The sequence below is a fragment of the Amblyraja radiata genome, unplaced genomic scaffold, assembly GCF_010909765.2.
Source record: "Amblyraja radiata isolate CabotCenter1 unplaced genomic scaffold, sAmbRad1.1.pri S43, whole genome shotgun sequence".
NCBI classification, from domain to species: domain Eukaryota; kingdom Metazoa; phylum Chordata; class Chondrichthyes; order Rajiformes; family Rajidae; genus Amblyraja; species Amblyraja radiata.
In genome coordinates this window covers 5,288,078-5,301,806 of record NW_022630150.1, presented here as the reverse complement: position 1 = coordinate 5,301,806, position 13,729 = coordinate 5,288,078, and the positions used below count along the sequence as shown (strand labels likewise).

General features: G+C 51.1%; 1 protein-coding gene across 1 annotated transcript in view; it reads left to right on the top strand.

Annotated features, from left to right (window-relative positions):
* Positions 1-13,729, top strand: part of dnah2 (dynein axonemal heavy chain 2) — a 121,087-nt gene that overhangs the window by 79,902 nt on the left and 27,456 nt on the right. The window contains exons 47-57 of the mRNA XM_033016320.1: positions 80-171; positions 1,799-1,997; positions 3,343-3,567; positions 4,589-4,693; positions 5,311-5,499; positions 5,713-5,798; positions 6,955-7,085; positions 8,372-8,518; positions 9,705-9,872; positions 10,225-10,385; positions 10,494-10,633. Coding sequence (XP_032872211.1) covers positions 80-171; positions 1,799-1,997; positions 3,343-3,567; positions 4,589-4,693; positions 5,311-5,499; positions 5,713-5,798; positions 6,955-7,085; positions 8,372-8,518; positions 9,705-9,872; positions 10,225-10,385; positions 10,494-10,633 — 1,643 coding nt within the window. The remainder of the gene's footprint in view (positions 1-79; positions 172-1,798; positions 1,998-3,342; positions 3,568-4,588; positions 4,694-5,310; positions 5,500-5,712; positions 5,799-6,954; positions 7,086-8,371; positions 8,519-9,704; positions 9,873-10,224; positions 10,386-10,493; positions 10,634-13,729) is intronic.

Sequence of the window (13,729 nt, the reverse complement as noted above, 5' to 3'; positions counted from 1 at the left end):
ATCCGTTTATAAGGGAGAGGCCCAGTGTACCCCAGTGTTCCTGTGACTCCCACTAACAGCCGTGTTTTCTGCTGCACAGGAAACTGTCTATGAGTATTACGTCGATCCAAAGACCAAAGTGTGGACCTCGTTCGAGGAAAAGCTGATGAAATCTTGGCGTTACCCCTCCAAGTAAGACAACTGTTTGAAGAAAACACATCAGTTTAAGTCAACAAAAGAGTTTTATTGTCATATGTCCTGGAATGGAACAGTGAACTCCTTACTAGCAGCAGCACCACAAACATCTAGAAACATAGAAAATAGGTGCAGGAGTAGGCCTTTCGGCCCATCGAAACATATAGTACTCTGTAAAACCCATAATAACTGCAGTTGTACAGGGTCTTGGTGAGGCCACACCTGGAGTATTGCGTACAGTTTTGGTCTCCTAATCTGAGGAAAGACATTCTTGCCATAGAGGGGGTACAGAGAAGGTTCACCAGACTGATTCCTGGGATGGCAGGACTTCCATATGAAGAAAGACTGGATAGACTCGGTTTGTGCTCGCTAGAATTTAGAAGATTGAGGGGGGATCTTATAGAAACTTACAAAATTCTTAAGGGGTTGGACAGGCTAGATGCAGGAAGATTGTTCCCGATGTTGGGGAAGTCCAGAACAAGGGGTCACACAGTTTAAGGATAAGGGGGAAATCTTTTAGAACCGAGATGAGAAAAACATTTTTCACACAGAGAGTGGTGAATCTGTGGAATTCTCTGCCACAGAAGGTAGTCGAGGCCACAGTTCATTGGCTATATTTAAGAGGGAGTTAGATGTGGCCCTTGTGGCTAAAGGGATCAGGGGGTATGGAGAGAAGGCAGGTACGGGATACTGAGTTGGATGATCAGCCATGATCATATTGAATGGCGGTGCAGGCTCGAAGGGCCGAATGGCCTCTACTCCTGCACCTATTGTCTATGTTTCTATGTTCTATAAACAACAGGTGAAGGTGCTCCTCAGGTTGACCAGTGTGTCATGGAGGGGATGAGGCGTATTGTCCAGGATGCTCGGCAGTTTGAGGAGCATCCCCCCCTCCAAGACCACCAGTGTCATTTCCATTTGGAATATATTTGAAGGACCAGGAAACCAAGAGCCACCTCCCGTGAATCCAACTCCGCTCCCAGGATGGGGCCAGCCAGGGTGAATGGCCTCTACTCCTGCACCTATTTGTCTATGTTTTTCTATGTTTCTACATGGGCCCAACACAGGCAGGTGGGAGTAGTATAGGTGGGGCATGTTGATCAATGCTGAATATCTCTTTGACTCTATGGTTAAATGAAAGAACTGCAGATGCTGGAAAAATCGAAGGTAGACAAAAATGCTGGAGAAACTCAGCGGGTGAGGCAGCATCTATGGAGCGAAGGAATAGGTGACGTTTCGGGTCGTTTCGACCCGAAACGTCACCTATTCCTTCGCTCCATAGATGCTGCCTCACCCGCTGAGTTTCTCCAGCATTTTTGGAAGAAGGGTCTCGACCCGAAACGTCACCTATTCCTTCGCTCCATAGATGCTGCCTCACCCGCTGAGTTTCTCCAGCATTTTTGGAAGAAGGGTCTCGACCCGAAACGTCACCTATTCCTTCGCTCCATAGATGCTGCCTCACCCGCTGAGTTTCTCCAGCATTTTTGTAAGAAGGGTCTCGACCCGAAACGTCACCTATTCCTTCGCTCCATAGATGCTGCCTCCTCACCCGCTGAGTTTCTCCAGCATTCTCCATCTTCTTGCTCTACGGCAGTGTGATGTGCTTTGCCTCTTTTCCCCGCAGCTTGCCGTTTTATAAGATCATCATCCCCACAGTGGACACCGTGCGCTACAACTTCCTGGTCAGCAGCTTGGTGGCCAATCAATGCCCCGTGCTGCTGGTGGGGCCAGTGGGTACGGGCAAGACCTCCGTCGCTCAGCACGCCCTCCACAGTCTGGACGAAACGACCTGGTCAATCCTCACAGTCAACATGTCTGCCCAGGTAAGGACACACTGGCTGGCCAAAGACCCTTAGCGGCTGCGTTTGCCATTTGACTGATGCACTGGTTCCTTCACCACTTCAACATGGATGCTGTCCACCCATAAGGCCATGGAGGATATCCAACTATATGGATATTATTCAGGCAGAGATAGACAGGTTCTTGATCAGTACGGGTGTCGGGGGTAATGGGGAGAAGGCAGGAGAATGGGATTAGGAGGGAGAGATAGATCACCTGCAGCAGCACAACACAATATATAAAGACAGTACACTGTAAACAATATCATAATAATAATAATAATGGATGGGATTTATATAGCGCCTTTCTAATACTCAAGGCGCTTTACATCGCATTATTCATTCACTCCTCAGTCACACTCGGTGGTGGTAAGCTACTTCTGTAGCCACAGCTGCCCTGGGGCAGACTGACGGAAGCGTGGCTGCCAATCTGCGCCTACGGCCCCTCCGACCACCACCAATCACTCACACACATTCACACACATTCACACACAGGCAAAGGTGGGTGAAGTGTCTTGCCCAAGGACACAACGACAGTATGCATTCCAAGCGGGATTCGAACCGGCCACCTTCCGGTTGCCAGCCGAACACTTAGCCCATTGTGCCATCTGTCGTCCCATATCATATCGTTAATATCATAAACCATACACATGCACATACTCACAAATACACATACGTATATATAGATTACTAGAGTAAGTGGGACCCGTTGGGTCCCATGTTCACACTGGAGGGCTGGTCCCCCAACGCAATATTCCACCTCTCCAACAATTCCAATATTGGTGGACAGTGGGGGGGCTTTCTGGAGCGCTAGTACAGGTATTGTGGGCCGGAAGGACTGGTTTCCAGGCATCCAGGGTTTTATAGTCCTGCCCCCCCCACCCCCCCGAAGGGACGTTACCTTTATCATGGTCATTGACAGACGAGAGGACGAATCAGCTGATCAAGATTTTTTTAAACACTCATAACTTTTTTATTTTTCATCGATTGGAAAAATCCTCAGGACTGCCACAGCGGAGGAGGACTGTGAGTAAGATGGCCAAAAATCATAGCGAGATGTGGTAGCGTTTTTTCTAAAATCAATATACAGCGCAGACAATAAGTGGTCAAGATGAGACTTTTAGTTATATATATATATACACGCACACATACGTACACACAAAAACAAACAATAATAGTGCAATAATAACAAGAGTTGTGTATGTAGTTCAGCTTATTTGAGGTTGGGAAAGGAGGTGTTGATGGGGACATTGGGACATGGAGACATGGAGGGAATGGTTGCTTTGTCGCTGTGAAAGCGATCCTTGACTTTCCTCGTCCATACTCACAGACAACATCCAGTAACGTGCAGGAAATCATCGAGAGCCGGGTGGAGAAGAGAACAAAAGGAGTTTATGTCCCTCTCGCTGGCAAGAAGCTGATCACGTTTATGGATGACCTGAACATGCCGGCCAAGGACACCTTCGGCTCCCAGCCGCCCCTGGAGCTGCTCCGGCTCTGGATCGATTACGGCTTCTGGTACGACCGACTCAAGCAGTCTATAAAGTACATCAAGGTAACGACATCCTCTTGTTGCGGGGCCTTGCAATGTCTCCACTTGCCTGAAAATATCTCGCCAGATTCTAGAGTGGCAGTGGCAGAGGGTAGAGACACACTCAGTTCCATGTTGCTCTGAGAATTGTGATTGGGGACGATACATAGAGACATAGACAATAGGTGCAGGAGTAGGCCATTCGGCCCTTCGAGCCTGCACCGCCATTCAATATGATCATGGCTAATCATCCAACTCAGTATCCCGTACCTGCCTTCTCTCCATACCCTCTGATCCCTTTAGCCACAAGGGCCACATCTAACTCCCTCTTAAATATAGCCAATGAACTGGCCTCAACTACCCTCTGTGGCAGAGAGTTCCAGAGATTCACCACTCTCTGTGTGAAAAAGTTTCTTCTCATCTCGGTCCTAAAGGATTTCCCCCTTATCCTTAAGCTGTGACCCCTTGTCCTGGACTTCCCCAACATCGGGAACAATCTTCCTGCATCTAGCCTGTCCAACCCCATAAGAATTTTGTAAGTTTCTATAAGATCCCCTCTCAATCTCCTAAATTCTAGCGCGTACAAGCCAAGTCTATCCAGTCTTTCTTCATATGAAAGTCCTGACATCCCAGGAATCAGTCTGGTGAACCTTTTCTGCACTCCCTCTATGGCTATAATGTCCTTCCTCAGATTTGGAGACCAAAACTATATGCAATACTCCAGGTGTGGTCTCACCAAGACCCTGTACAATTGCAGTAGAACCTCCCTGCTCCTATACTCAAATCCTTTTGCTATGGAAAGCTAACATACCTAGCATACCTAACAAAGCTAACACGATACTGGGGTACTGATTGTGGATGATCATGTTGAATGGCGGTGCTGGCTTGAAAGGCCTACTTCTTCACCTAATGTTTCTAATGGGGAAGTGAGCCAGTTATCGTTCTGTGGTATTCCAACATGGCGGCCTGTAGCGTGAAGGGGCGCGGCTGATTGGCGCGTGAAGGTGGCACGTTGACCCAGTGGGTGCTGGTGTTGTCTCCACAGGAGATGTTTCTGATGGGTGCGATGGGGCCACCAGGTGGGGGACGCACGGCCATCTCACCCCGTCTACTGAGCCGCTTCAACCTGATCAACATGACCTTCCCTGTGGTAGGTGGCACTTATTCAACCCTGAACTCAAATGTCTGAACATGAGGGAAGAAGCTGAGATTTTAACTGATATTAAACTGTACAGTTTCTATACCATACCATATTTCTATAGCAGGACATGTGAGGTGACCTCATGCTTCAGGGAACGGGGGTTCCCCTCTCTCATCATAGATGAGAACCTCACTCGTGTCTCCTCAGTACCTGCAGCAGGTTGACATGTGAGACTTATTGAAACATACAAGATTATTAAGGGATTGGACACGCTTGAGGCAGGAAACATGTTCCCGATGTTGGGGAAGTCCAGAACCAGGGGCCACACACACACAGTTTAAGAATAAGGGGTCGGCCATTTAGAACGGAGACGAGGAAACACTTTTTCACCCAGAGAGTGGTGAGTCTGTGGAATTCTCTGCCTCAGAAGTTAGTGGAGGTCAATTCTCTGGATGCTTGTTGGATACTCTTGAAGATATTGGAGTCAGGGGATATGGGGAGAAGGCAGGAACGGGGTACTGATTGGGGATGATCAGCCATGATCACATTGAATGGCAGTACTGGCCTGAAGGGCTGAATGGCCTCTACTCCTGCACCTATTGTGTATTGACTTTGCCCCTGTGCAGACATCACAGATCAAGCGTATTTTTAGCACCATGATAAACCAGAAGCTGCAGGACTTTGAAGAGCAGTTGAAACCAATCGGCAACATCATCACCGACGCCACCATCGAACTTTACAACGAGGTCGTTCAGAAGTTTCTGCCCACACCAACCAGGATCCATTACCTCTTCAACCTCAGAGACATCTCCAAGGTACTGCTCCCTTGCTTGCTCCTGTCCCCATTCTCTGTCACCCCATTCTACGCTTCTCCTACCCTCTGTGGAAACATGCCCCAGCTACACTAGTCCCACCTGCCTGCGTTTGGCCTGTATCCCTCTCATGTCCTATCCATGTACCCATCTAAATGTATTTTCCCAGTTACTTTACTCACATTGAATCCTGCCCGTGTTTGATTGCTACCACAGATCTTCCAGGGGATGCTACGCGTACACAAGGACTATCATGACTCGAAGGCCAGCATCGCTCGGTTGTGGGTTCACGAATGCTTCAGGTAAACGCAACTTACTGTACCCCCAAAGCTTGTCCCATTCATTTGTTGACTTACAATTCTATCTGAATCATCGATCTCTGGTCTTGCTGTTATAATCTAGATCTTTCATAGCGAGAGGATTTGAGCAAGGAGGTCCTACTGCAGTTGTACAGGGCTCTGGTGAGGCCACACCTGGAGTATTGTGTACAGTTTTGGTCTCCTAATTTGAGGAAGGGCACTCTTGCTATTGAGGGAGTGCAGCGTGGGTTCACCAGGTTAATTCCAGGGATGGCGGGACTGACATATGATGAGGGAATGGATTGACTGGGCTTGTATTCACTGGAATTTAGACAGGCTAGATGCAGGAAAATGTTCCCCATGTTGGGGGAGTCCAGAACCAGGGGTCACACACAGTTTTAGAATAAGGGGTCGGCCATTTAGGACTGAGATGAGGACAAACCTTTTCACCCAGAGAGTTGTGAATCTGTGGAATTCTCTGCCACAGAAGGCAGTGGAGGCTGATTCACTGGATGTTTTCAAGAGAGAGTTAGATTAGCTCTTGGGGCTAATGGAATCAAGGGATACGGGGAGAAAGCAGGAACGGGGTACTGATTTTGAATAGTCAGACATGATCATATTGAATGGCGGTGTTGGCTCGAAGGGCTGAATGGCCTCCTCCTGCACCTGTTTTCTATGTTTCTATCTGGATGGGCAGAGTGAGATTGTGAACATCAGGCTGGATAAAGGGAATGGACACCACACAATGTCCTGCCTCCATCCCTCTGCTGGCCTTCCCCACCATCACCTGTACCAGTGCAACACCTTGTTGCTGACTACCTTATATTTGATGCCGTTGAATGAAAGACAAGGCGACCACAATGGGAGCGATGAATGAGCCTGTTTGCAGCAAAGGTGCTACCACAAGGTTTAGAAAACATTTAGACAGGAACACGGATAGGATCGATATAGAGGGGTAGACACAAAAATGCTGGAGTAACTCAGCGGGACAGGCAGCATCTCTGGAGAGAAGGAATGGGTGATGTTTCAGGTGGAGACCTTTCTGCAGACTTTAGAGGGCTATGGGCCAAACGCAGGCAGGTGAGACTAGTGTAGCTGGGGCATGTTGAACTGTTTCCACGCTGTAAGTATGACTGTGACTCCTGTTGTCGTGACGCAGGGTGTTTTCAGATCGGTTTGTGGACCACAAGGACATGGATGCCTTTGTGTTGCTGTTGAATGACAAGCTGGGTCACTTCCTGGACTTGACCTTCCACAACCTCTGTCCAAACAAACAGTCGCCCATCTTTGGTAAGTGTTCTTACAACTACAGAAAGACAACAGTCGTGGCAGGGAGTTGCTCCCTGACTCAGGGATTCACTGGGCTGTGTCTGTGAACATTCCATGGCCATGGGTTGTTGTGTAGGGGGATACAATCATCTATCCCTTGTTGTCATGCTACACAGCGGGTGGAACTGCTGCCTCACAGCGCCAGAGACCCGGTTCAATCCTGACTACGGGATTACACTGTCTACATCAAAAGTCTGCTTACCCACCACACCACCTCCAGGTCCCTCAGACCGGCCGACTTGGGGTTACTGAACATCTAGGCTTAAGCTCAGGGGCGACTGACCGCGCCTTTGCGGTTGCAGCTCCGAGACTGTGGAACAGCATCCCCCTTCCCATCAGAACGAACAGCCCCCTCCATCGACTCCTTTAAGTCGAGACTTAAAACCTATTTCTACTCACAAGCGTTTCTTGAGGTCCTCTGAGGGAGCGGTGTATGTGTGTATTTATGTATGTATTGTTAGATCTATCTCATCTCTACTCTCAAGCCTTTCTTGACGTCCTCTGAGTGAGAGCTTTATGTATCTATTTATGTATGTACTTAATCTATGAAGCACTGTTGTGTAACGTTAGTACCTCCACCAATGTAAAGCACTTTGGTCAACGAGAGTTGTGCTATAGAAATAAAGGTGACTTGACTTGACTATGTAAAGTTTGTACCTTCTCCCTGTGACCACGTGCGTTTCTCTGGGTGCTCCGGGTTCCTCTCACCTCCCAAGGACATGCAGGCTTGTACATTAATTGGCCCCCAGTGTGTGGGGAGAGTGGAGGTGAAAGCTAGATAATGTAGAACCAGTGTGAATAGGGGATTAAGGGCTGGCATAGACTCGGTGGGTTGAATGGCCAGTATTGAAACTGGTGGTAATGAAGGCTAGCATTTATTTCAAGAGGACTAGAATATAAAAACAGGGATGTAATACTGGGAATAGACACAAAATAGACATCTTTCTCTCCTGGGTAGACAAAAATGCTGGAGAAACTCAGCGGGTGGGGCAGCATCTATGGAGCGAAGGAAATAGGTAACGTTTTCGGACCGAAACCCTTTGGGTTTCGACCCGAAACGTTGCCTATTTCCTTTGGGTTTCGGCCCGAAACGTTGCCTATTTCCTTTGGGTTTCGGCCCGAAACGTTGCCTATTTCCTTCGCTCCATCGATGCTGCCTCACCCGCTGAGTTTCTCCAGCATTTTTGTCTGCCTTTGATTTTCCAGCATCTGCAGTTCCTTCTTAAACATCTTTCTCTCCTGGCCAGGTGACTTCATACGAGGAGATGTGTATGAAGACCTCGTCAACTTCAAGGCTCTGAAAATCTACATGGAAGCACAGTTGGATGAGTACAATGCAACGCCCGGCGTGGTGCCGATGAGCCTGGTTCTATTCAAAGACGCCATTGACCATGGTAACCATTATAACCCTAGTTCCTCTTGGGCTTTTACATTGAACCAGCGAGCATTCGAATGACCAGCGACAGATCTCCTTGTCTTCCTCACAGGGCAGAGGATGATTCAATGTTCAAAAGGGCTGCAAAACTATTGTAAATAGATGCTCTAGATGTAGCATCAACCCAACGTGTTCCTTGGAACAGTGGTATGAATATTGACTTTGGGGGAGTCCAGAACCAGGGGCCACACACACACACACAGTTTAAGAATAAGGGGTAAGCCATTTAGAACGGAGACGAGGAAACACTTTTTCTCACAGAGAGTGGTGAGTCTGTGGAATCCTCTGCCTCAGAGGGCGGTGGAGGCAGGTTCTCTGGATGCTTTCAAGAGAGAGCTAGATAGGGCTCTTAAAATTAGCGGAGTCAGGGGAGAAGGCAGGAACGGGGTACTGATTGGGGATGATCAGCCATGATTACATTGAATGGCGGTGCTGGCTCGAAGGGCCGATTGGCCTACTGCACTTATTGTCTATTGTCTATTGATTCAGTGTTCAAAAGCGCTACAAAATAATTGTAAACAGATGCTCTAGATATAGCATCAAACCAACCTGTTCCTTGGAACAGTGGTATGAACATTGACTTCTCTTATTTCATGAAAGTCCCACTTCCTTCCCCCTCCCCACTCCCCCACCACACTGTTCACATCTTTCTATCCCTGTTGCCGCAGCCAACAACTCCACCCTTCCCGAGGCCATTCTTGTCGACCCTAGTTTGTTTTTTTGGCCTTCTCTATCTTTCATTTCCGAACTATGGTTCCGACCCGAAACGTCACCTATTCCTTTTCTCCAGCGACACTGCCTGACCCGCTGAATTACTGCAGCATTTTGGTGTCTTATCTATCTATCACGATGGAGCAAGCAGTGTCCCACCGCTCTCTGCAGCCTCCTTCCTTCCTGAGCATTCGAGCTACTGAAACCATGCATCTGTAATCCTGTAGAGAGAGGCTCGATGGAGTATTACATGTGCTGGAGTAACTCAGCCGGTCAGACAGCATCTGTGGAGAACATGGATAGGTGACGTTTCACAGAGTGCTGGAGTAACTCAGTGGGTCAGGCAGCATCTGTGGAGAACATGGATAGTGGGGACTGTGCGTATTACAAGCATTGGCCAGCCTGAGCTACAACCTGCCCTCTTCCTCCCGCAGTTACCCGGATAGTGCGTGTGATCAGCCAGCCGCGGGGCAACATGCTGTTGGTCGGGATTGGAGGGAGTGGGCGGCAGAGTCTGTCCCAGCTGTCTGCCTTCATTTCTGTCTACAACACCTACAAGATCGAGGTGACCAGGGTCTACCGTAAGCTGGAGTTCAGAGATGGTGAGTCAGCTTCCCTCTGTCTGGCACTGAGTCACACAGTGTGGAAACAGACCCGTCAGCTCAACCTGCCCACACCCACCCACATGCACCATCCCACCAACATGCCCCACACCTACAAACATGCCCCACCCCACCCACATGCCCCAATCTCGGCTGATGATTCTCTGGACAGATGAGACCGGTGACGTCCGCTATTATTGCAGCTCCGTATTGAAGACTAGCTCCTTGATTAAACTCTTGTCCCACTGCCAGGAGACTGGATAATGTCGAGCATCTCCCACAGTGAGGAGATGAGGACGGGAACTCAACTTAAAGTTATTTATGTTGATTGAACTCACATGCACCTTTGCAGATCTGAAGAAAATTTACAAAGAGGCCGGGGTTCTAAATAATCCGACAATGTTCCTGTTCACGGACATGCAGCTCGTGGAAGAGAACTTCTTGGAAGATATTAATAATATCCTGAGCTCAGGAGAAGTTCCAAATCTGTTTAAAGTTGACGAATTTGAGGAGGTGAGTCAATGATAGAGGGGTAAAGATGCATGAAACCTCCTGCCTTGACACACAGTCCCGGTGTTGGACTGCACCCTCTCACTCTCTGATAATATTCTCCACATCTAGATCAAAAATGCCCTGTTGGATGAAGCCAAAAATGAGTCCATTCCCGAAACAAATGAGGGAATCTTCAATTTCTTCATGGAGAGAGTGAGAAGCAACCTCCACGTGGTTATGTGTATGAGTCCCATCGGTGACCGCTTCAGGTGAGAGCCCCCCACGATCAGTCTGTGTGCTCCAGTGTACTGCCTGCATGCCCCCCCACGGTCAGTCTGTGTGCTCCAGTGTACTGCCTGCATGCCCCCCACGATCAGTCTGTGTGCTCCAGTGTACTGCCTGCATGCCCCCCACGATCAGTCTGTGTGCTCTAGTGTATTGCCTGCATGCCCCCCACGATCAGTCTGTGTGCTCCAGTGTACTGCCTGCATGCCCCCCACGATCAGTCTGTGTGCTCCAGTGTACTGCCTGCATGCCCCCCCACGGTCAGTCTGTGTGCTCCAGTGTACTGCCTGCATGCCCCCCCACGATCAGTCTGTGTGCTCCAGTGTACTGCCTGCATGCCCCCCCACGATCAGTCTGTGTGCTCCAGTGTACTGCCTGCATGCCCCCCCACGATCAGTCTGTGTGCTCCAGTGTACTGCCTGCATGCCCCCCACGATCAGTCTGTGTGCTCCAGTGTACTGCCTGCATGCCCCCCCACGATCAGTCTGTGTGCTCCAGTGTACTGCCTGCATGCCCCCCACGATCAGTCTGTGTGCTCCAGTGTACTGCCTGCATGCCCCCCACGATCAGTCTGTGTGCTCCAGTGTACTGCCTGCATGCCCCCCCCACGATCAGTCTGTGTGCTCCAGTGTATTGCCTGCATGCCCCCCCACGATCAGTCTGTGTGCTCCAGTGTACTGCCTGCAGGCCCCCCACGATCAGTCTGTGTGCTCCAGTGTATTGCCTGCATGCCCCCCACGATCAGTCTGTGTGCTCTAGTGTACTGCCTGCATGCCCCCCCACGATCAGTCTGTGTGCCCCAGTGTACTGCCTGCATGCCCCCCCACGATCAGTCTGTGTGCTCCAGTGTATTGCCTGCATGCCCCCCACGATCAGTCTGTGTGCTCCAGTGTACTGCCTGCATGCCCCCCCACGATCAGTCTGTGTGCTCCAGTGTACTGCCTGCATGCCCCCACGATCAGTCTGTGTGCTCCAGTGTACTGCCTGCATGCCCCCCACGATCAGTCTGTGTGCTCCAGTGTACTGCCTGCATGCCCCCCCCACGATCAGTCTGTGTGCTCCAGTGTACTGCCTGCATGCCCCCCCACGATCAGTCTGTGTGCCCCAGTGTACTGCCTGCATGCCCCCCCACGATCAGTCTGTGTGCTCCAGTGTATTGCCTGCATGCCCCCCACGATCAGTCTGTGTGCTCCAGTGTACTGCCTGCATGCCCCCCACGATCAGTCTGTGTGCTCTAGTGTACTGCCTGCATGCCCCCCCACGATCAGTCTGTGTGCTCCAGTGTACTGCCTGCATGCCCCCCCACGATCAGTCTGTGTGCTCCAGTGTACTGCCTGCATGCCCCCCACGATCAGTCTGTGTGCTCCAGTGTACTGCCTGCATGCCCCCCCCACGATCAGTCTGTGTGCTCCAGTGTACTGCCTGCATGCCCCCCACGATCAGTCTGTGTGCTCCAGTGTACTGCCTGCATGCCCCCCCCACGATCAGTCTGTGTGCTCCAGTGTACTGCCTGCATGCCCCCCACGATCAGTCTGTGTGCTCCAGTGTATTGCCTGCATGCCCCCCCACGATCAGTCTGTGTGCTCCAGTGTACTGCCTGCATGCCCCCCACGATCAGTCTGTGTGCTCCAGTGTACTGCCTGCATGCCCCCCCCACGATCAGTCTGTGTGCTCCAGTGTATTGCCTGCATGCCCCCCACGATCAGTCTGTGTGCTCCAGTGTACTGCCTGCATGCCCCCCCCACGATCAGTCTGTGTGCTCCAGTGTACTGCCTGCATGCCCCCCCACGATCAGTCTGTGTGCTCCAGTGTATTGCCTGCATGCCCCCCCACGATCAGTCTGTGTGCTCCAGTGTACTGCCTGCATGCCCCCCCACGATCAGTCTGTGTGCTCCAGTGTACTGCCTGCATGCCCCCCACGATCAGTCTGTGTGCTCCAGTGTACTGCCTGCATGCCCCCCCCACGATCAGTCTGTGTGCTCCAGTGTATTGCCTGCATGCCCCCCACGATCAGTCTGTGTGCTCCAGTGTACTGCCTGCATGCCCCCCCCACGATCAGTCTGTGTGCTCCAGTGTACTGCCTGCATGCCCCCCCACGATCAGTCTGTGTGCCCCAGTGTACTGCCTGCATGCCCCCCCACGATCAGTCTGTGTGCTCCAGTGTATTGCCTGCATGCCCCCCACGATCAGTCTGTGTGCTCCAGTGTACTGCCTGCATGCCCCCCACGATCAGTCTGTGTGCTCCAGTGTTCTGCCTGCATGCCCCCCCACGATCAGTCTGTGTGCTCCAGTGTACTGCCTGCATGCCCCCCACGATCAGTCTGTGTGCTCCAGTGTACTGCCTGCATGCCCCCCCACGATCAGTCTGTGTGCTCCAGTGTACTGCCTGCATGCCCCCCACGATCAGTCTGTGTGCTCCAGTGTACTGCCTGCATGCCCCCCACGATCAGTCTGTGTGCTCTAGTGTATTGCCTGCATGCCCCCCACGATCAGTCTGTGTGCTCCAGTGTACTGCCTGCATGCCCCCCACGATCAGTCTGTGTGCTCCAGTGTACTGCCTGCATGCCCCCCACGATCAGTCTGTGTGCTCCAGTGTACTGCCTGCATGCCCCCCACGATCAGTCTGTGTGCTCCAGTGTATTGCCTGCATGCCCCCCACGATCAGTCTGTGTGCTCTAGTGTATTGCCTGCATGCCCCCCCCACGATCAGTCTGTGTGCTCCAGTGTACTGCCTGCATGCCCCCCCACGATCAGTCTGTGTGCTCCAGTGTACTGCCTGCATGCCCCCCCACGATCAGTCTGTGTGCTCTAGTGTATTGCCTGCATGCCCCCCCCACGATCAGTCTGTGTGCTCTAGTGTACTGCCTGCATGCCCCCCCACGATCAGTCTGTGTGCTCTAGTGTATTGCCTGCATGCCCCCCCCACGATCAGTCTGTGTGCTCCAGTGTATTGCCTGCATGCCCCCACGATCAGTCTGTGTGCTCCAGTGTACTGCCTGCATGCCCCCCCACGATCGGTCTGTGTGCTCCAGTGTACTGCCTGCATGCCCCCCACGATCGGTCTGTGTGCTCCAGTGTAT